Genomic DNA, 22,120 nt, shown 5'->3' with positions numbered 1-22,120 from the left:
CGTACAGCTAGGCGCCCTCGGTGTCGTTCCCTGATGGGGAGAGGCCAGAGCACTGCCAGGGCCGCTTGCTGCCCTAACCCTTGTCTCCTGTGTCTCCAGAGCCGGTTGACCGGCCCCCTGTGCTGCTGATTGCCAACTCGCAGAACATCCTGGCCACGTACCTGAGTGGGGCCCAGGTTTCCACCATCACACCCACCAGCACACGGCAGACCACAGCCATGGACTTCAGCTACGCCAACGAGACGGTGTGCTGGGTGCATGTTGGCGACAGCGCTGCCCAGACACAGCTCAAGTGCGCCCGCATGCCCGGCCTGAAGGGCTTCGTGGATGAGTACACCATCAACATCTCCCTCAGCCTGCACCGTGAGTCACCTGCTCCAGCACAGGGAGCCGGCGAGGGTGGGGGAGATGGGCGAGGCAAAGCCTGTCTGGGACAAGCTGGGCTGGGGGAGTGGATAGACAGGATGACCCTTGACTGGTCCAGGAGCCTAGACAAAAGCCCCTGACTGAGGCCGAGGCAGCGAGTTGAATGTTGTGACCCTTGTTTGGGGCCGGGGCAGAGCTATGTCCATGCTTCTTCTCCTCTCTCTGAGCTGAGTCTCTGATGGCTCCAGTGTTTCTGGCCCAGGGCAGAGAAGGGCCTCCTAGAAGTGCCCAAGAGGACAATGTCTGGTCAACCTCCAGAGACCAGGGACCGTCCCTTTTCAGAGGGAAGAATGTCGATTAGTCCATAGAGGGGTTTTCCCACATGGTGGGAGCCACAACAAAGGAAAAAAGGGGCCTGGAGCCAGAGGAGCCTTGCTAAGTTGTGGCTGAGGGCAGAGGAGCCGGGACCAGGCTGGGTGCATCTCCGTATCTGTCGTTTCCCTTGAGGGGGTCGCCAGAACTGGCTCCCTGCCGCAGCGTGGCTGTGGGGGTCCTGAGGCTGTTTCTGGGGGACAGGCTCTGTGGCAGGAATGACCCCACTGGGAATGCTATCAGATATCCTGGATGTTCCCCTTCGAGCTCCCACCCGAGGCTGTACGTGATGCCTCAGAGGTGGAAGATGGGGTGTGGCTGGGGACAGGGCCAGGGCAGAGGTCCGCTGCCTCGAGCACTTCTGCTCATCTCAGATGCTGCTGCTACATGAACAAACAAAACCTCTGCGTCATCACATCTCCAGGAAATGCACCACAGGGCTGAGAGGGGACGTCTGGCCTGTGGTTGATCTGACCCCCGGAGAGGGGGTAGCTTGATCTGTGACCTTGAGTAAACCAAAACTCCCTGTCTCAAGTTTTGGTTTCCTAATCTGCATAATGGGCTTGAGCTTGTCTGGCAAAATCAGATAAATTGAAGTGAAAGCCAAAAGTCACTAGAGGCCATGCAGGAGGTTTAGGACGGTGAACTGGGGCCTGTCCAGAAGATCTTGAAGTTTCTTCCATGGGTCCCCACGTGATGATCTGCACAGAAATCCCAGGAGGACCCAAAGGCTCAGTTCTGGTGGGAACAGGAGTTCCTCCGAGGGCCCCCCTCCCCTGCGGCCTCATCGAATGGTCCACAGCTCAGCCGCAGCCCCTCCACAGCATCCCAGGGGGGTCCTTGGGCTGCTGGTGACCAAAGCCTGCCTGTGATAGACCTGTCATCCTTGGAGTACTGGGCTGGGGGCTCAGCCAATACCTGGCTGGCAGAGCTCTTGAGGGGCAGGCAGCTCAGAAACCCCATGGTAGGTAGGGTAGGATTAGGGCAAGACCCCATGAGATAGCTGCCCTCTCCCTGTTCCCTGTCAGCAGCCCCACCCATCAGACCTGTCTGGGCAAACAGCTCCAGCCCTTCCCTCCCTGGCCCTGCCTCAGGGCAGACGATGGGCTGATGGGCAGGTGGGTAGGTGGCCTGGTGGGGATGCCCTGATGGAAACCTTCTCTGCTTTAGCTCTGACCTGGCCCCTCTCCTGCCTTCCTCCCCAGGAGAAGCAGGAAATAACCTCAGGCGGGTACCCCTCCCTTGGCAAACAGAGAGTGTTGCCTTCAGAGTCTGCTAGATTCGTTGGGCCCCTCTGGGGCAGAGTCCAGGAGCCCGGAAGAGACCAGAAGGTTCTGGGGAGAAATGCTACCGGGGTGAATGAATGGGTTCCTCTTGCCCCAGCCTCTGTCCCTTCCTTTGGCCCTGCCTCCGCCCATGCCGCCTGACTGTCTGGCTGTCACCCTGAGGATGGCTGTTTTGCTCTCATCCCACAAACTAATTATGGGCCCTGAGCTGAGAATGTCAGGAGTGTCTCTCCCCAGCACCCTCCCCCACCCCCAGCTCATCCCCCTTCCCAGGAGAGGCCGATGGCCTGCCCAGGTGCCAGCGAGAGCAAGCGTGGCTGGCCCCAGGCACTCACCTGTGCAGGGGGCCTGCTGGCCTGTAATTAGCTCCCCCAGGGGCAGGAAGAAGAAGGCTGCTGCTTTCTCCTGCTTTCTCTTGGCCCTCTGGGGGAGCCCTCCCTGCAATCATGCCATTCTTGGCTGACCGTGACCTCCATCGGGCCCCTGGGCTGAGCCCCACGCGGGAGGGAGGAGCCTGACAAGGGAGAGGTGCTGGAGCCCAGAGCCCAGGGCCTGAGAGAAGCCTGCCTGCTGGTGTGGGAAGAAGGGGGAGACTGCCCTGGAGAAAACTCTGGAAACAGAAATAGAATAGAAAGAAGGAAGGAGGCCAGGAAGTGAGCTTGTTTCACATGGGTCCTGGGGCATGTATGTGAACCAGACCTGCTCTGAGTCCTGAGCCCTTGAAGGGCCCCGCCCGGGCCCTACAGTGGTCAGCACAGCTTCATGCGAGGCTCTATGGGACAGGCTTAGGATTGAGGTCCTGCTGTTTCCTGTCTGAGCCCAGTCCCTTCCATCCATTTCTACTCAAGTGGGAAGAGATCCACTGACCATGTCCTCACTCGTCCTGACAGGTGTGTGTGTGTGCACGTGAGCACTTTCCTACCTTAATTCGCCGGGCTGCCAGCCCTTCCTTCCCCAGCCTATGTCTTTCGTTGGCCTGGGTGGGAGGTGGGTCTTGGGGACTCAGTGTTCATCTCTTTCCCTCCCTCCTGGAATGTAACCCCAGGGCCCATCCTTCCCTTGGCCATGCGTGGCAGGATGGTCAAGTTTCTGAAGACTCTGATCCCATGACTGGACAATGTGATGGGAACAGCCAGGAGATTTTCAGGGAAGACCCTGGGCCCCCCGCCCCCACTCAGGGTTTACGACTGCCTTTCCCTGAGTGGGCCTGGAGAAGGAAGTGGCAACCCACTCCAGTACTTTGGCCTGGAGAATTCCATGGACAGAGGAGCCTGGCAGGCTACAGTCCAGAGGGTTGCAAGGAGTTGGACACAACTGAGTGACTAACACTTTCCCCAAGTGGGAACGCCTTCATGTTTATGTTGTATGTGGACATGCGTTTTTTTACTATTATATTAATAGTTATGTTATTATTTAATACCTATTAGGAAACTCCTCGGAGAGGGCAATGGCACCCCACTCCAGTACTCTTGCCTGGAAAATCCCATGGACAGAGGAGCCTGGTGGGCTGCAGTCCATGGGGTCGCTAAGAGTCGGACATGACTGAGCGACTTCACTTTCACTTTTCACTTTCATGCATTGGAGAAGGAAATGGCAACCCACTCCAGTGTTCTTGCCTGGAGAATCCCAGGGACGGGGGAGCCTGGTGGGCTGCCATCTATGGGGTCGCACAGAGTCGGACACGACAAGCAACTTAGCAGCAGCAGCAGCAGCAGGAAACTCCTACAGCTGGCAAGTCAAGTCTCTGATTTCATAGATTGTTTAGGATGCAGCAAGATAAGAAAAGTGAGCGGATGTAAAGAAATGGTAGATAAATGGTAGAGCAAGCTGTGCATAAGCACTTTAAGCATTTTGGAAATGAGAGACCAAAGACTGAAGTTCTGGAAACAGCGGCCCTGAGAGGTCAGCAGTCCTGGCCTGCCCACCCTCCCACCTCACCTCTGACCACCCTCTGAAGGAACCTCAGGTCCTGTCCATCCCCCTGCAGGGCCGCCCCTGGGCAGGGCTAGAGGTCAAGTGTACCGACTGCCCCACCCACCGCAGCCCTGCGTGACCTTGGCTTCACTCCTCTGACCTGAGCTCTCAGGATGTTTCCACCATAGAAAGAACAGGCATAGACCTCAGGACTGGGGCCCTGGGAGGATGTGTGTGCATGTTGAGAGGAGGTTCTGAGGTTGCCAACAGAGGCCTGAGGGAAATAAGATTTGCTGTAGTCACTTTATCTGGAGCTGTGTATGGGGGTATGCTCCAGAGGTGCCCTCGAAGGCCCTCAGGTTTCTCCCCGGTACCCTGCTGCACAGGGAAAGAGGAGGTTGGCCGGGAGGCCTAGAAAAGGCCTCCTAGGCTGCAGGCTGTGAGGTTGCGAAATGGGTCCCTAAGTCCAGCTGGCCAACTTCACTTTTCCCTCCCTCGCATGTGTGCGTGCATGCGTGTGTGTGTGTGTGTGTGTGTGTGTGTGTGTGTTTAAAATCACAACAGGAAATAGGCCAGTGATTTGTCTAGAGGAGGGGCAGAGAGAGAGAGTTGATCCTCTGAGTCTGATGAGCTGGCTTCCCGGCTGGCAAGGGAGCCACCCTCCCATGGAGCGGGTTACCCCCGACCCTCTCAGCCCCCACCCCAGCCTACAGAACACTTCCGTGTCACAGAGGAAAACCAGCCACCCACTTCTTTGGCCTTTCTCACCTGCTGGGTGTCAGAATACCGAGGGGCTCTCGCCAGCCCACTCATTGGCCTCAAGCTCCCCACATCCTGGTGCTTTTGCTTCCCGTTCCCTTTCCCAGTTTCCTCACATTTAATAGCCCTTTGCTCCTCTTCCTGGCCAGGCGGGGCCGGCCCTGCGTCTCACGGTGCAGTTCCAGCCCAGGGCTCTCCTCCCCCGCTGTCTCCTTGAAGCTGCCTCTCCACCCAGCCTGCTCCCAACAACCCCCTCCCTGTTTTCAAGCCAAAGGAAGTAACTTAAGCAAGAGAGATGCGTTTTAGAGCCCAGCAAGCATTTCTCAATAGTGGGAAGACCCTGGTTCTGTACTTTGAATCAGAGCTGCAGAGTCCGAGTGTCTCACCCCGGGACCCAGGACTGAGCCTGTGTGGGCCTGGGCCACACAGAGGAGGGCAGTGGGGCTGGAAGTACACGCGGGGCAGGGAGGGGGCCCAGTGGGTAGAGCGGACCCCACCTGGCTGATCCCCAGACCTGCTGGTAGAACAAGAAGAGCTGAAGTCAGGACCCAGCAGGAAACAGGAGCGTGCAGACACGCCGTTTAGCAAAGCTTCTGCCAGGCCCGCCCAGTGGTCTCCTCCCTACCTGCGAGGGCCCCAGACCCCCGAGCATCTCTCCCAGCCCCTGGGTGAGACACCAGAGTAGCTCTGACAAGGAGGAAGTTTGTCTGTCTTGGGCATCCTCAGGCCAGAAAAGAAGGATTCTGGAAGAAGCAGGGAAGGGAAAACTGATGTCCCAGCACTGGGACAACAGCATGAGCACTCAGTACTCACCAAATATTTGTTGAATGAATCAGTATGTGTGTGTCGGGCACCGGGCACAAAATGAAAAACGGTGCCCTGCCCTCACGATATTTGTCATCAGGTAAACAGGCTGTGGTAAGAGGAACTCCTGGGGCTTCTGAAGGCCTGCTACACAGAGATCTTCCTCCTGGGGGCCTGAACTGTCTTGATGAATAGTAGGCGTCAGCCCCAAACTGCCCACCTTTAGTCAGGAGGCCACATAGCTCTGGCTGAAGGCACAGATGGAAAAGGCAGGAAGGATGGGTTTGAGGAGAGAGAGGATCAGGGGATTGTATGAACAGCAGCTCCCATTAGTAGAGCGCTTATCATGTGCCAAACCCTGTGCTGAGTGCTGTTAATGGCATCATCCCATTTTCCAGATCAGCAAACTGAGACTAAGAGACATCAAATAACTTGACCATAGTTCCACAGCTGGAAGGTGACAGAACCAGGATTCAAACCTGGGCTGGGTTGTCAGTGTCGAGGCTGGCTGGGCCCAGGGTACAGAAAGTGATGGGAGAGTTTCCTGGAACAAGGCCAAGAAGTCCGTGTGTTCCTCGGGATGTGGTTAAGGTGGAAGTGTGGTTTTCCTTCCTTGTCCAGGGACCTTGTACTCTATTTGCAATCTCCGGGCGTGTGGATGTGTTGGGGGATATTTCCCCCAAAGCATAGAGGCTCCCTTTCTTCCCCAGGATTACTTTAGGAAGAGTGTCTTAAATCCTGTGGCTGAAGCTAGGGTCTTCATGGGACTGAGGTGGGTGCTGTTGTTTCTGGAAAAGCAGCCACTGTTTAGGGAGATGCTTCTTGAATGATGTGAAGGATGGAGACGTTGAGAAAAGCTGGAGTTGTGGGGAGTGCAGAGTGCTGAGCACTGGGGCGGGGGCACAGGGAGGCCTGAGCATTCACACACACACCCCAGGTCTATTCTGGGGCCTGGAAGTGAAAGTCCTTTGCAACATCACCGACAGGCTGTGGTCTCTCCTCTGTCTCATCGCCCTCCCAGCTTACTGGCTGCCTCCTCTACTCTGGCATCCCTGGCCCCTCAGCTCTCAGACCAGCCCCAGACTCCTCCCACCACCACACAGCATCCCTCTCCTAGGGTTTACCTGAGATTCTCCTGTCTTCAGGATTTGGGGTCTTTGGCCAGGGGCCTTCTGGAAGGTCTCTGAAGTGGATCAGTCCTGAGAAGGATGGCCCACGAGGGGATAGCTGCTCTCTGGGTGTGTGGGACCAGAATGTGAGGTCCTCTAGGCCAAAACCCAGGACTGCATTTGTCCCCTCCATACTGTGGAACAGGGGGACTCCACTTGTCCCCTCTGTGCCCTGGGACAGGGGGCAACAGTCCAGCACCACCTTCGGAGGGAAGGTGCCCATTTGAGCCCATCTCCTTATGCTTAGAGTGGGAAGAGTGGCCAAGCACGTGTGTATGTGTGTGCCTGTGAGTGTATGTAGTGTGGTGGGCAGAGGAGTTTGGACTTGAGAAGAAAGGAAAATAATGTGATGGAGAGGGGTTGGATAACAAAGGATTTTTACTTGCAACTAATAGTCTCCAGCTGCAAAAATACCAAAGCGGAGCCTAGGCCAGGCCGGGGATTCCTGTTCTTGCCAAGTCCTCACCGGCCTGCTGAGCAGGGCTTTGCCTGGCCTTTGGGAGGTGGAAGGGGGGACCAGCCAAGGGTGAATATCAGAGAGCGAGGACAATCCCTTCTGCCTTCTTTCCCGGAATTGGCAAGGAACCCAGGCCAGGAGGGAGGCTCGAAGGTCAGCACATCCTGGGTCTGGAGGAGAGGATGTGGAGCTCCATCCAAAACAGGGGCATCAGATCCCTTCAGGTTTCTTCCTCCTCCCCTCTTGCCGAGGGAAGGGCGCATGGGGGAGCAGTGACAGTGTATTGCCAGCCTGGAAGCTGGGCAGTGACTCAGGGAAGCCTCAGGAAGTTGGAGAGAAGAACGCAGCTGCACCAGCTGGTGCTGGGGAAACAGCTTCGAATGAGAAGGTCCATCTACGTGCCAACAGCCCCCAGACCCCCACTGTGCCCACCAAGCAAAGGGTGCACAGACCTGTTTGCCTTTTAATCTGTTTGCCTTTCAGCCACATTGCTGGCTGCCTGGGACTGTGGCAGGTCCCCCACTCACCCCGACTTGGGACCTTGGTTTCCTCTGGATGCAGCCCAGCAGCCTTCATTTTCATCTGCTTTCTCTGGGATAACAGTGTGGGGTCATTTGCTCGCCTAACCCCTGCCCTGGCCTGGGACCCATGAGCTCCTTCTCTCTGCCTTTGTCAGGATGGGACAGTACTGGGGCGCAGAGGAGACAGTGTCTGGGTTTAGGGGCACCTGAGCACTCACGGGGTAACAGCTCATGCCTGTGACTTCTCCTTCCAGTTGTCTTGGGGTGGGGTGCAACAAGGGGGACCTGAAGAGGAAACTAGTTTGATGAGAATCTCAAATTGGCTCTTTCCCTTCCTCCCTCAGCTTAAGTCCTGTGACTGTGAGTCAGTGTCAGGTCCTGGCCAAGTTCCTTGGGAGCCACGTTCCTGTTCCCTTGGCCCCCCCAACCTCCATCCTCTGTTAAGAAGCAGCCCCTGAATCCCTGTGGGGAAGGGGGAGGATTAGCAGAAAGCCTAGTCATTATACCTGTAGCTGTGCAAGAATTGAAGTCCTTACTGGGTTGATTGTCGCTAGTGGGAGTTTCCAGTAAAAAAAAAGTTTCAGCCAAAGGCAGATGGTCCAAAGATTCCTTTGCCTGTTGGGGAAACTGGTGGAAGTAGAATGCAAGGCAGGGGTCCAGGGAGTCACTGTCTTGGAGATGTCCCAGCTTGCTAGAGGCATCACCTCTGATAGTAGTAGTTGGAGGGGGCTGTGGATGGATGGGAGCCAGTGGGTCCTCCAGAGGAGTCCCACCACCCAGGACAGCAGGGGTCCCATCCCCAGACTTCCTGCATCCTGGACTTCCTGCCCACCCCTAAGTCTGAGGTCCTTTTGATGTAGACTGAGTGTGGGCACCTGGCCTGCACCCTTCTCCCACACTCCCACCCTTCTGAAGCTCCCCCTGTTTATGAGTCATGCCTCAGTTTACCTTCAGAGTCCTTTGGTGGTTCTCCTTCTCTGTGCTCTCTTCTCCAGCCCTATATCTTATTTCCCACTCCTTCCACCCTCCCTAGGACAGAGGAAATTGAGCAATAGGGAAGTAGAAGCGTTGGCCATGGAAATGAGAACAGGAAATCTGACCCATGTCACTGGTCCCAATCTTTTGCCACCGTGGACCTTCCTTTTTCCATCTCGTGGGCCCTGTATTTGAACATTCTCTTCTCTTAGATTGGATTTACTGATGGATGCCTGGCTTTTCCATTTTGAAAAGTCAGGAAACACATATAGCTTCCGGTTGGTGCTCCTGGCTGGCGTGAGATAAGCCAACTCACCATACAGAGTTGATAAAAAGCAGAGATGTGTTATGTTTTATTAGCCTGAGTGCTCTTAATCCAAGAAAAAGCAAATTTTAAAAATTCTGGAGTGACCTCGTGGACCTGTCCTCACTGCCTTTCGGAAGTGCAGGAAGATGGGCCCGTTCAAGCAGGGGCTAGAGTTGGGAAACCTGTCAGTCAGCCAGCCAGCCACTGATTTCCTGCTGCCCATGTGTGCCACCCTGAGCTCGGCCTGGGAAGCAGGGCTGTGAAGGAGTATACTCAGAGACTTGTCTTTGGAGAGACGCGGTTGGTGAAGGATGGCCAACAGCACCAGGCAAAATATGCCACTGCCGGTAGCTCCCATAGGACCTCAGGGAGGAGAGACAGCCGTGGCCTGGGTGGTGAAGGAGGGCGCCCCAGAGGAGGTGGGCATGTCAGGGGAGGACCTCCCCCATAGCCCTTTCATTCCCACTCTCCAGATGTGGAGCAGATGGCCATCGACTGGCTGACCGGCAACTTCTACTTTGTGGATGACATTGATGACAGGATCTTTGTCTGCAACCGAAACGGGGACACGTGTGTCACTCTCCTAGACCTGGAGCTGTACAACCCCAAGGGCATTGCACTGGACCCTGCCATGGGGTGAGCGGGACAGGCAGGGGCAGAGGCAGAGGCCCTGGTAAAAGGGAGGGTGCCCAATGTTCAGACCCAGTATAACACGCTGTCTGCCCACAGGAAGGTGTTCTTCACTGACTACGGGCAGATCCCCAAAGTGGAGCGCTGTGACATGGACGGGCAGAACCGCACCAAGCTGGTTGACAGCAAGATTGTGTTTCCTCACGGCATCACGCTGGACCTCGTCAGCCGCCTTGTCTACTGGGCTGATGCCTACCTGGATTACATTGAGGTGGTGGACTACGAGGGCAAGGGCCGGCAGACCATCATCCAGGGCATCCTGGTGAGGAGGAAGTCTCAGCTTTGGGAACCCGTCTCTAGGCCTCCCGGGACGGGGAACAGTATGTGAGGGGTTGACACAAGCACAGGGGGAGAGGACAGGTCGTGACTTCCACTTGGATGGCCACAGTCATTTTAGAGAACACCTTTTTTACTTCCCTTTTCTTATTTGATCCCTACAGCAACCCCTGAAGAATGAGCTGGCAGGGTGATTCAGTTCCCCTTTGGTAGCTGAAGAATGTCAGGGTTCACAGGGGTTAAGTGATTTGCTTGAGGTCACACCGCTGGGAAATAGCATTTGAGCCTGGTCTAGAAGCCCTTCCAGCCCAAAGATGGCATCTCTATTCTGGGGTAATTAGGGTGACCATCCATCCCGATTTGCCCAAGACTGTCCCAGTGTTGACTCTTGAAGTCCCCCGGGGTCAGTCTTGGACAAACGGGACAGAAGGTCACCTTAGATACATTATGCAGGTAATGGGGGCTGTTATCAGGCTTGCTTGGGGCCAGTCTGTCATCTCAACCCTCCCGAAAGCTGGGAGCTAGAGGCGGGCTAAGAATGTTTTCTGTGGACAGAGGGTAGGATCCAACTTCCGGTCAGTGCAAAGTCACTCCATCAGTGGATATGTGCCTGATTCTGAGAGGGAGGGGTCTGGTTCCTTCCTCAAGGGGTTTGAGCCGAGGAGATAGAGTAAATCCACAGATCACCAGGCAGTAGATTACAGCCAGAAATGGAGTGTCGTCTCTGGTTAGAAGATTCCAGAAGCCCTTCAAAGAGATGCCCTGTGAAGGATGAGTGGGGTTTGACAAGCAAATCTCAAGAAAGGATAGTCCAGAGAAGATAGTCCAGGAGTAAAGCAAGGAGTTGGATAATGGGGGGATGAGTTAGGAATGCAAGTCACGGAGTCTGGATGCGAAGCTGACGGGTTCTCCAGCGGTGGAGGTAGGAATCTCTTCTCCTCTTGTGTTGATGGTTCCTGCCTGCCCGTCGCAGATTGAGCACCTGTACGGCCTGACCGTGTTTGAGAATTATCTCTATGCCACCAACTCGGACAATGCCAACGCCCAGCAGAAGACGAGCGTGATCCGCGTGAACCGCTTCAACAGCACTGACTACCAGGTGGTCACCCGTGTGGACAAGGGCGGTGCCCTCCACATCTACCACCAGCGCCGTCAGCCCCGAGGTGAGTGGCAGGCACGCCGCAGCCCCTTCCGGGACCCTCCGGTGGGCACCCCTGATTCTCTTGTGTCATGACTGCTTCTCCGAGTCATCTACCCCAGAATGCCTCCCCGTGTCCGCCCCTCAGCCTCCGAATCCCACCCCGGGAGCCCCTTGCCCTCATTTCTGCTCAGGATGTCCATCACCCCTCCTGGTTCACTGGCTGGTCTCGAGTAGAGGCACCTGGCTGTGAGCAGCAGTGTGGCTCTGTCCCCTGACCACGAAAGTCCCCGCCTAAGTCTCAAGACTGGGTGGTGTGAGGGTAGAGGGATCCCAGTCCTGCAGCTTCCGAGTCCCTGGAGGGGACAGCAGATACAAAGACAGCAGTAGGAGGGAGTGTGATCAGACTTGAGGAAGCCTTCTCAGGGCCTGGCACGGGGACTTCGACGGATCCTGACCGGCTCTCCACCCTGCCCCAGTGAGGAGCCATGCCTGCGAGAACGACCAGTACGGGAAGCCAGGCGGGTGCTCCGACATCTGCCTGCTGGCCAACAGCCACAAGGCGCGGACCTGCCGCTGTCGCTCCGGCTTCAGCCTGGGCAGTGACGGGAAGTCGTGCAAGAGTGAGTGCTGGGGAAGGGCTTGGGTGCCTGCTGAGATGAGACAGGAGGAGTCTGCCTCCCATAGCCCAGCTCCTTCCCTCTAAGATGCAGAAAGATGGAGGGACTTAACCAAGGTATTGTCGCTAGTGAGGGGCAGGCTGGGACTTGAACTCCCATCTGAGAGCAGGGCTTCTCCCACTATCCCATTCAGGCTCCCACTCAGAACACTGTCAACTGGCCTGTTTCAGCCCTTCATTTGTTCATCAAGTATCTAGTGAGCACGCACTGTGTCTGGCGTTGTCCTGGCAGCAAGGGTTCAGCAATGAACAAGATAGATGTTGTCTCTGGCCTCGTGGAGCTTATAGTCTGGCAGAGGAGGTGTGCAAACACAAAAATGACTTCGGGTGGTGGTAGGTGTTAGGAAGAAAATAGAGCGGAGCATGGCGTTCATGATGACAGCCAAGGCTCCCGTTGAGACGGCCCTCAGGGAAGGCATCTCTGTGGAATTGAAATTAGAGTCCAACTCTCTGTGAAGTGAGGAAGTGGATCAAGTGAACCACGTACCTGGAGGAAGAGCGTTTGTGGCAGAGGGAATCTGCAGTGCCAGGGTTCAGAGGCCAGTGTAAGCTTGGAGTGCTGGGGAGCAACAAGGAGGCGACGGGTGGGGGACCCACATGAATGAGGGAGATGAGGACCCAGGTTGGATTGTGTTCTAACTGGGATGAGGAGCTCTGGGTGGCTTTATAAATTTGACTCACTTCTGTGAAAATGATCATGCTGACTGCTGGGGGGAGGATGGGCAGCAGGGAAGTAGCGGGAGGCTATTTCTGCGGCGTAGGCAAGAAGTGATGTGGCTTAGACTGGGATGGCAGCAGAGGAAGTGGTCAAAAGGGATCAGATTCCAACCTATTTGGGCCACTAATTTCATTACTCAACAGTGGGCACTTACTGAAAACATGCTACTTGCTACTTTTGCTCCATTTCCCACCCCTGGAGTCCACAGGAAACCACCCCCCAGGGCGTTGTTCCCTGGGCCTTACAGGCTTTGTGTCTGTCCATGTAATTCAGATCCCCGTGCTGCCCCCACCCACTCACTGCAGGCGGAGCATCGGCTGCGTGGTGGTTGTGTGCACGTGTGTGTGTGTGTGTCTGTCTGACTTTGTGCCCCTCCTTGTGCCTGCCCTAGAGCCAGAACACGAGCTGTTCCTCGTGTATGGCAAGGGCCGGCCTGGCATCATCCGGGGCATGGACATGGGGGCCAAAGTTCCCGACGAGCATATGATCCCCATCGAGAACCTCATGAACCCCCGAGCCCTGGACTTCCACGCTGAGACCGGCTTCATCTACTTTGCCGACACCACCAGCTACCTCATTGGCCGCCAGAAGATCGATGGCACGGAGCGGGAGACCATCCTGAAGGACGGTAAGGGCCCCGGAGTGGGAGGTGGATGGTCGGGACTCCCGGGAGGTGGCACGCACCTGAGGAAGCAGGAAGCCATGTGGGGCCTGGGCATCTGTCTCCCCATGCCCTCCCTCCCAGCGTGGAGAGTCCCCTGGTAACTGGCTGGCTGGGCTGGTTGGCATGGAGATGAGGGGATAGACAGATTGACCCCTGGGTGACCCCCTTCTTGGCTGAGCCGAAAAGAGGCAGGAGGATGGATGGGTAAGGCAGCGTCCTTGCCAGCCCTTGGGAAAACTCAGGGTCTTTCTGCCGTTGTCTCTGAGCCCTGTAGCTGCACGCAGTGCACAGCCATCGAGAGGCCTGAGGCTCCGAATCAGAGCAGGCATACATGTGCACACACAGGGTCTGTGTAGCCGGACTTCACAGCCGCCGAGAGCTGCAGGCTTACATGCCCTGAGAAAATCGTGTTTTGTGAATGGAATCCAGTTTTCCCTCTAAGCTGCCCCAGCAGGTCAACAGTGCATTGTCTTCTGAATACCCACCTGCGTGGAGGCTCTGAGCTCCCTAGTGCTGCACCATGCCTGCCGGGTGTTCTGAACTCCCAAACCTGCCCTCCTGACCAATCCGTCTGACTGATACTGGTTACCACCCCTGGTCCTGCTCCCCATGCCCCACCTCGACTCAGAGAACCTCAGCAGTCAGCAATCATAAGACTTTGGGGAAACCAAAAGTAACTCCTCATCAGGAAAAGATTGGGGTTCCCTCTCCCAGGGAACTGCTATTTAAGCTGGAGATGAAGCATGGAGCTAAGTGAGAAATCACTTCCTAACTTATTTTGTTAGCTCAGGGTTTTTAGGCCTGGCATGTAGTGTTCCACTTGTACCCAGAGTCACATGTCTATTGTCCCAGCTGTCTACCCACCTCAGGCCGACATACCTTCCCGAGTGAGCCCGTGTACGCCACGGAGGTTTCCTCGCTGCCATGTGTAGTTTTGAGAGACTGCCTCAACACAGATGTTGTAGCACAAATGACCTCCCATCCCCTTCCTCTACCCTCCCATCTGCTTCCTCCATCTTCCTAGCCCAGCCCAGCCTCACCACCATCTAGGGCCAGGAGGCTCCCTGTGCTCCCCAGTAGCCAAGGGCTCCAAAGTGCAGGTATCCTAAGGACCAGAGGCAGTTTTGAGCCTCCTCTGACACTCCCCCTCTGCCCACCCCCCGCCCCGCCCCATTGCAGGCATCCACAATGTGGAAGGCGTGGCTGTGGACTGGATGGGGGACAATTTGTATTGGACGGATGATGGACCCAAGAAGACCATCAGCGTGGCCAGGCTGGAGAAAGCTGCTCAGACCCGAAAGACCTTAATCGAGGGCAAAATGACACACCCCAGGGCCATTGTGGTGGATCCGCTCAATGGGTGAGTCCTCCCAGGGCCTTGGGGCGAGGAGAGGGAGAGCCAGGGACTCAGAGCCTGAGTTCCATGGGCCTCAGGACTGGGGGGTAAGACGGAGAGTGGACGGGGGAGGGCAGCGAAAATTTGACCAAGAGGAAAAGGTGTCCTTACCTACAGGGCAGTGGGAGTGATACATAGGAATAGTCTGGTCCTGTCACTCCCAGCAGAGCCCTCCCCTGGCTCCCTGAGCCCTCATCAGCCTGAGCTCCTACAAGGTCTGCCTGCAGCTCCTTTGACCTCTGCACCTCATTTCCTGCATCTGGAAGTTCTGTTCCCACTGCCTGCTGTCTGTTCCTCAAACCAGCATCCAGCCCTTCCTCCCTCAGGGCTTTTTGCTCTTGGAGTTCCTCAGCCTGGGACTCCCAAGTATTTACACATGGGGCTGCTTCTCAGCGTTCACATCAGCTCAAGTGCTACTTCCTGGGAGAGGCCTTCCTCACCAGCTGCACTCTCAGTCTCCATGCTGTCCTCCTTCCTGGAGTCCCTCCTGACCTCTATTGCTTTCCAGTGTGTGACCCTCCTGGCTGACTTGTTTCTTGTCTGTGTCCTGGGTGGGACATGGGCTCCATGAGAGAGGGGTCTTGGCAGCCTTGGGCTCACCTCCAGTGCCAGAGCTGTGCCCAACTCAGTAGGCACTCAGCACCTACTTGTTGAATGGAGGAGTGAATGAATGAATGAATGAAATGTGTGGGCCAGGGATGAGCAGGGCAAGAGGACCCTGTGAGGGGCTCTGGGAGGGCCTGCCTGGCCTAGGATCACAGGGGAGGATGCTGATGGCAGGGGTGGCCCATGTGATGCTGACCAGTAACTGCCCACAGGTGGATGTACTGGACTGACTGGGAGGAGGACCCCAAGGACAGTCGGCGAGGGCGGCTAGAGAGGGCCTGGATGGACGGCTCACACCGAGACATCTTCGTCACCTCCAAGACAGTACTTTGGCCCAATGGGCTGAGCCTGGACATCCCAGCTGGGCGCCTCTACTGGGTGGATGCCTTCTATGACCGCATTGAAACCATCCTGCTCAATGGCACAGACCGGAAGGTGGGCAGGCGTGCAGCTGTGTGTAGGTGTTCATGTGTGCATTTCTGGACTGCGTGTGTGTGTGACTGAGGCTGGGTGTCTGAATGTGTGGGCATCCGTGTGAGTCCAGGCCTGAGTGCTGCATGTGTGTTCGCCTGTGAGCTTGTGGGTGTGTCCCTCTGTGCGCTTGTGTGCCTGTGTCTTGTGGTGTTTAAGGATTGCTTCTTCAGAGTATCTCTGTGACTGTTCACGTGGCCTGCGGGCCTGACCGCCTGAGCATACACATCTTGTGCACCTCAGCCTGCTTGTGCATGTACACACAGCACACGCTGGTGTGTGCCTACACTGAGTGCCTGTGTACAGGTGCCAGACACCTAGAGACGGTGTATTCGTATGCTCGTTCATTTGGGTGGTGCGTGCTTCATTCGTGAGTTCCGTGCACGTCTAGGCGTGTGGCCCAAGCTCTCACAGTATTTAAGGCCGTCTGCAATGTGGTCCTGACCATCTCTATGATTGTCTTTCTCCCTGCTTCCCACATCCCAGCACTGGGACAGCATCATTAGACGACTCATGAGCCCAGTACATGTCAAGGCCTGCCCCCTGTGCTGTTGCTCGTGCAGACCTTCTAGCCTCTGCCCAGCCCCTCCTCACCTGGCACACCTCTCAGGGGCCACCTCCGCTGGGATGCTGTCTCCAGATCCTTTGCCACCCTGATGACCCTGAGTGCCTCTCCTGAGACAGTGGCAGCTCCAGTGCAGGGACCATATCTTCTCCGTTTCTGAGTGCTACCTTAACAGATTCTGGCAAACGTGTGGCGGGTGAAGAAACGAATGGATGGATTCTGGCTCTCAGCCCACTGCTCTGTGTTTGCGTGTGCGTGCGCACATGCGCATATGTTGGAGGGGTATCAATGAATATGAATCAACAAAGGAGAGGAGTGTGGGCCAGCCCTCACCGTGTCTGCTGGGTTCAGGCTTTGGCACTTCACTGTGTGCAAAGCTCCCATCCTCGGGGGCTTCTGGGCTGATGGGGGAGACAAGCCCACACCCAGGCTGTGGACATATGAGTGTACAAAGCAGTGAACCCCTAAGCCTCCCTGAGGCACCCCCACTTGTCTCTCAGCTGCTGGGTAAGCCCCTGTATATTCCTAGATTGTGTACGAGGGTCCTGAGCTGAACCACGCCTTTGGCCTCTGTCACCACGGCAACTACCTCTTCTGGACTGAGTACCGGAGCGGCAGTGTCTACCGCCTGGAGCGGGGCACAGGAGGCGCAGCCCCCATCGTGACCCTTCTGCGCAGCGAGCGGCCCCCCATCTTTGAGATCCGCATGTATGATGCCCAGCAGCAGCAAGGTACCCCTGGAGCAGGACTGGGACAGGGGTGGGATCTGGATGGTGGGCGAGGCTTCTGTGGGTGGGGTGAAGGCACTCCCAGGGAGCCTAGGCTCTGACTTTTGAGGCTCTTGAGAAGAGAGGCCCCCACCCCAATTTGACCTTCCATGTTCCCCATCACCCCTCCTGTCCCATGCCTCCATCTCCTCATCTTCAACCCCTCCACATTCCCTCTTTCTGTCTTCTCCTTTTAATGCACCGCCTCCCTTGGCCTTTCGTCTCCCTGCTCTGGCCTTTCCTGACTCTGCCACAACCCATCTCCTGTCGTCCTGTTCGTCTCTCCTGCACCCATGGCCCCTCCTTCACAGTGGGCACCAACAAATGCCGGGTGAACAACGGCGGCTGCAGCAGCCTGTGCCTGGCCACCCCTGGGAGCCGTCAGTGTGCCTGCGCTGAGGATCAGGTGTTGGACGCAGACGGTGTCACTTGTTTGGGTATGAGGGCCCAGCTGGGGTGGGAGGTGGGGGAGCAGACTCCAGCAGAAGGCCACAGTGTCTGGATGGGGATCGGAGATGAAGGAGGCAAAGAGGGCCCTGAGGGACGCAATAGAAGTTGAGGGATAGACTTTGCTGGCGGTCCAGTGGTTAAGACTGTGATTCCAATACAGGGGGCCTGGGTTCCATCCCTGGTTGGGGAACTAAGAGCCCAGACGCTGCGTGGTGCAGCCAAAAAAAAAAAAGTTGAAGGATGGAGTGAGTGAAGGCTCTGGGTGCTAGAGGGTTTTACGGTGACCAGGGTTTGGGGGTTTTGGGAGGGCATGAAGATTAAGGGAAACTTGAGTGGCGAGCAGGACAGCTCTGGAAAGGGAAAAACATTCTTAACTTCTTTTACATTTATTTCTCTATTATTCAAGTAATACAATAGTTCAAAATATTGGAAATTAGAGAGGGGGGAAAAAGCCCAGTTTCTCCAGCAAACCACCACTGTGCTGTTAGCATTGTGGTAAGTGAACATCATCCTTTTCCCCTTAGGTGGGTTTTTACATGGCTGGAAATCGTAGTGTATATAAATGTTTTCTGCCTCTTTTGGCTCATATATGCCACAAATTTTCTGTGTTATTATTGCATTGTTTTAAATAGCCCCATTTTTAGATAAAAGTGGGTCATGTTCATTGTAAAAACAAGCAAACGCTATAGAAATATACAGAGAAGTACAAATCACCCCAAATTCCACCACCCATAGTTTGTGCTGTTATCGTTAGGGGAGCGCTCTCCGAATCTCTCTGCATTTGCTTTACTTAAACAGAATCGCGCTGCACCTGCTGTTTCCTGCGCTTGTCACTTGACAGGGTGTCATGAGTACATCAGCAGACTTTCTAATGGCCAAAGTGTGTTTCATTCAGTAAACATCCCATAATTTACTCAGCCATTTCTCTACTGTTGGATGTTGCTTCCAGTTTTTTGTTATAATCACTGCCAGCATTTACTGAACACAAACTATGTACTAGGCATGGTTCTAAGCACTCCCCATGCAGTAACTGACTTATTCCTTAAAATATTCTTGTAAAGATTTTCTTTAACGTTTCTTTATTTGGCTGCGTTGGGTTTTAGTTGTGGACGTGGAATCTTAGTTGCGTCTTGCGAGATCTTTTGTTGCAGTGCAGACTCTAGCAGTGCAGGCTCAGCAGTGGCGATGCGTGGACTCCAGAGCACATGGGCTTCAGTAGTTGTGGCATTCAGGCTTTCTCTAGTTGTGGCTATGGGCTTCAAGGCACACGGGCTTAGTTACTCAATGGCATGTGGCACGTGGAATCCTAATTCCCTGACCAAGGATCGAACCCGCATCCCCTGCGTTGCAAGGCAGATTCTTAACCAGGGAAGCCCCGGGAAGGTATTTTTATTATCCCAATTTATAGATGAAGAAATTGAGGCCCAAAATGAGAGCAGGGGTTTGAACCCAGAAAGTCTGGCCCAGAGTCTGGTTATTAATCACCTGCTCTGCTATTTCTTATACCTTCATGTCTTCCCAGATTCAGGACAGTTTCCTTAGGTAGAATCCTAAGAAAGGAAAATGGGTCAGTGGGCCATAGCGTACAGCTAAGAGTGAGTGACTGAGGCCTGGTTCAGGGCAAGAGCATTGGTGGAAAGGAGCTTCAGAGCTGAGAGGCCACTGCAGTGAAAGAGTATCCACATGGTCATTGAAATCACCAAGAATTAAAGGGAGCGATTATGAGAAAGTGACTACGAAGCAGGAGCTGAGGACTCTAAGGATGCTGGGGCCCGTGGTGGTAGGAGCTTACATAGTTTTATAACATGAAAGTCAACACTGATTTTTGAGAGAGGAGAGAAGGCGAATGGTCTGGAAGCAGAGGTGAGGAACAAGGGGGACACATGCAGCCTCCAGACCCAGTGGTCCCTGGAACCCACAGGATTAGAGAGGGTAAGAGATGGGTCAGAAAGGCGTGAGCAGAGCTGTGGGATCCAGAGCCAGGAACTGACATGGGCGTTCCTGGGCTTCCAGAGCCCACCCTGTGAAAACACAGACAGAGGACACAGTGACTTTACTGCTGACAGCTGAAGGCAGATGGCGGCATGAGTGTTGGGGACAGGAGCTGGCAGGGCTGTTTTCACTCCTGCCTGTAGAATTGACACATTTATGAGCGAAAAAGTCCAGGGACCAGGTCAGGGTCTGGGGGTCCCTGAAATGACTTCCAAGTTCATGGAGATGGCAGGGAGGGGCAAAGGTGGTCTGTTCGCTGGGATCAGAAGGCCGGGGAGTTCTAGATTCTCTTGGAAGCAGCCTTATACTTCGACCACATTGCAGAGCTGGAAGCAGCTGAGCAGGCGTCACCTTGTGGCTTGACAAAGAGTTGCAGCTTCCATCCAGATTATATGTTCATGAAAAACTATGCCCTGGGAAATATTACTGTGTATATTATTTTAAAATCATGAAACAAGCAGAGGACAGGGGCTCAGCACCTGTCCGTGACCTGGGTCTGACTTTCCCCCTCACGTCTGGTGGTGCCCGCAGCGAACCCATCCTACGTGCCCCCACCCCAGTGCCAGCCTGGCGAGTTCGCCTGCTCCAACAGCCGCTGCATCCAGGAGCGCTGGAAGTGCGACGGGGACAATGACTGCCTGGACAACAGCGACGAGGCCCCCGCCCTCTGCCGTGAGTGCCTGCCGCATGGCGGGACAGCGACCCTCGGGCTGCAGCTGGAGAGCTGAGTCACCTCCCTCTGGCTGACCCCTGACCCATCCCTCCCCAGATCAGCACACCTGCCCCTCGGACCGGTTCAAGTGTGAGAACAACCGTTGCATCCCCAACCGCTGGCTCTGTGACGGGGACAACGACTGTGGGAACAGTGAAGACGAGTCCAATGCTACTTGCTCAGGTGTGGGAGGCAGGGTGACCACAGTGGCCCCCCTCTGTCACCAGGGCAGGGCAGAGGTGGGAGCCAGGCTTGGGGAGACAGAGGGGCCTCAGGAAGAGAAAGGAGCAGGGGGCACCCGGGGCAGAGGGGAGGGAGGACAGGGTTGGCTAGGAGGCCCCACTTGCAAGGAGGCAGAGCACAGCTCCAGGTTGGTGATGACAAGCAAGGTGGGTGGGTCTTCTCCTTGGAGGACACCAGCGACCCCTCAAGTGATGGGATCAAGTGTCCACTGTGAGATCACATGGGTGATTTTGAATGACGTCTCTAAGAGAAATGGCTTTGAGATCCTTGGGAAGACTTCCAGAGAGGCAGAGACTAATAGAAAAGAAAATGAAATGTAAAGCAAGGACTGGCCTATGAGCACTCACACCCTCGCCTGTCCCCAGCTCGCACCTGCCCACCCAACCAGTTCTCCTGTGCCAGTGGCCGCTGCATCCCCATCTCCTGGACATGTGACCTGGACGATGACTGTGGGGACCGCTCCGATGAGTCAGCCTCGTGTGGTGAGTGAGACGGAGGACAGCCGGGCTGGCACAGGGAGGGAGGGTCCACCAGAACGGGCCCTGGGGCAGGGGTGCTGGAGAGATCCCGCAGCTTAGTACCTGGGTAGCGTTGTCACTTAATCTCCATAGACCCCGGTGAGTTTCATCTGCAAGTAAAAGTCATTCAGTCGTGTCTGACTCTTGCGACCACATGGACTGTAGCCCACCAGGCTCCTCTGTCCATGGGATTTTCCAGGCAAGAATACTGGAGTGGGTTGCCATTCCCTTCTCCAAGGGATCTTTCTGACCCAGGGATCCAACCCGAGTCTCCTGTATTGCAGGTGGATTATTTACCATCTGAGCTACTAGGGAAGCCTCTGCAAAATGGGGCTAATGACGGCACCTGCACCCCAGCATTGATGTGGGGGATCAGTGAGATCATGCATGGAAAGCACTCAGCACATGGCTTGTGCTTGGAAACTAGTTGCTTGAAGGAAGGATGCTTAGAAATGGATACATGTGTATGTCTGGCTGAATCCCTTTGCTGTCCACCTGAAACTATCACAACATTTTTAATTGGCTATATTCCAATATAAAATAAAAAGTTAAAAAAAGAAAAAAAGGATGCTTAGTAGGGGTAGGCATGAATGGGCAGTTTCAGGCCGAGGCCCCTCTACTTAGCCTTCCCTCCCCCACCTAGCTGGGCAGGGGACTGTGGGTTATGGTGGGGACCCTGCACCCACCTGCTTGTGCTGTGATGCTGTATAATCTTACGGACCCTACTCAGCTAGTCTTTCTCTCTGACAGCCTATCCCACCTGCTTCCCCCTGACTCAGTTTACCTGCAACAATGGCAGATGCATCAACATCAACTGGAGATGTGACAATGGTAAGAGCTTGTCTCCCTTCACCTGCCCTGATTCCTGGGAAAGCTAGAACCCGTAGCCAGGTCCTGGGTGGGAGGTGAGGGGTTTTAGAATCAAGCCAGGGCCCCCCTCCAGGTCACTCTTGCCCCACCGGGTTGTCTGGAAGAAATAAGGATGAGCTAGAAACATTGTAAGGGAGCCAAGATGACCAAGGGGAGACCCCGCCCACTGCCTGTCAGCGCTGTTCCTCTCTGGGTAGAGCTGCCCATCCCCTGGCAGAGGCTCAGGGGGCAGGGGGAGATGAGCAGGAATGGCCAGAGGGGCAGAGCAAGGACGGCCCGTGCCCAGCTCCCTTCTCCCTACAAACCCCATCTTCTGGGGTCCTCGGTGCCCCCTCCAGGCTCCGGCTCCAGACTCGGGAGCCTACCTGGCGGTCAGCCCTGGACCAGGTGACGTCAGCCACGGGGGCCGGTGGACTGTTGTGTGTGTGCTGTCTC

General features: G+C 55.5%; 1 protein-coding gene across 7 annotated transcripts in view; it reads left to right on the top strand.

The window, feature by feature from the left end:
* Nucleotides 1-22,120, top strand: part of LRP1 (LDL receptor related protein 1) — an 80,998-nt gene that overhangs the window by 16,242 nt on the left and 42,636 nt on the right. For all 7 annotated transcript variants that reach the window (XM_086400452.1, XM_086400451.1, XM_086400450.1 and 4 more), the window contains exons 6-19: nucleotides 100-363; nucleotides 9,404-9,566; nucleotides 9,660-9,882; nucleotides 10,870-11,059; nucleotides 11,514-11,657; nucleotides 12,823-13,059; nucleotides 14,275-14,455; nucleotides 15,310-15,532; nucleotides 16,663-16,864; nucleotides 17,212-17,337; nucleotides 19,874-20,014; nucleotides 20,112-20,237; nucleotides 20,663-20,779; nucleotides 21,566-21,646. In XM_086400452.1, coding sequence (XP_086256578.1) covers nucleotides 100-363; nucleotides 9,404-9,566; nucleotides 9,660-9,882; nucleotides 10,870-11,059; nucleotides 11,514-11,657; nucleotides 12,823-13,059; nucleotides 14,275-14,455; nucleotides 15,310-15,532; nucleotides 16,663-16,864; nucleotides 17,212-17,337; nucleotides 19,874-20,014; nucleotides 20,112-20,237; nucleotides 20,663-20,779; nucleotides 21,566-21,646 — 2,418 coding nt within the window. The remainder of the gene's footprint in view (nucleotides 1-99; nucleotides 364-9,403; nucleotides 9,567-9,659; nucleotides 9,883-10,869; nucleotides 11,060-11,513; nucleotides 11,658-12,822; nucleotides 13,060-14,274; nucleotides 14,456-15,309; nucleotides 15,533-16,662; nucleotides 16,865-17,211; nucleotides 17,338-19,873; nucleotides 20,015-20,111; nucleotides 20,238-20,662; nucleotides 20,780-21,565; nucleotides 21,647-22,120) is intronic.

This window comes from Bos grunniens, chromosome 5 (genome assembly GCF_055505025.1).
Source record: "Bos grunniens cultivar Pamir isolate PY7600 chromosome 5, Bosgru_T2T1.0, whole genome shotgun sequence".
NCBI classification, from domain to species: Eukaryota; Metazoa; Chordata; class Mammalia; order Artiodactyla; family Bovidae; genus Bos; species Bos grunniens.
This window is presented reverse-complemented; position numbering and strand designations above follow the sequence as displayed.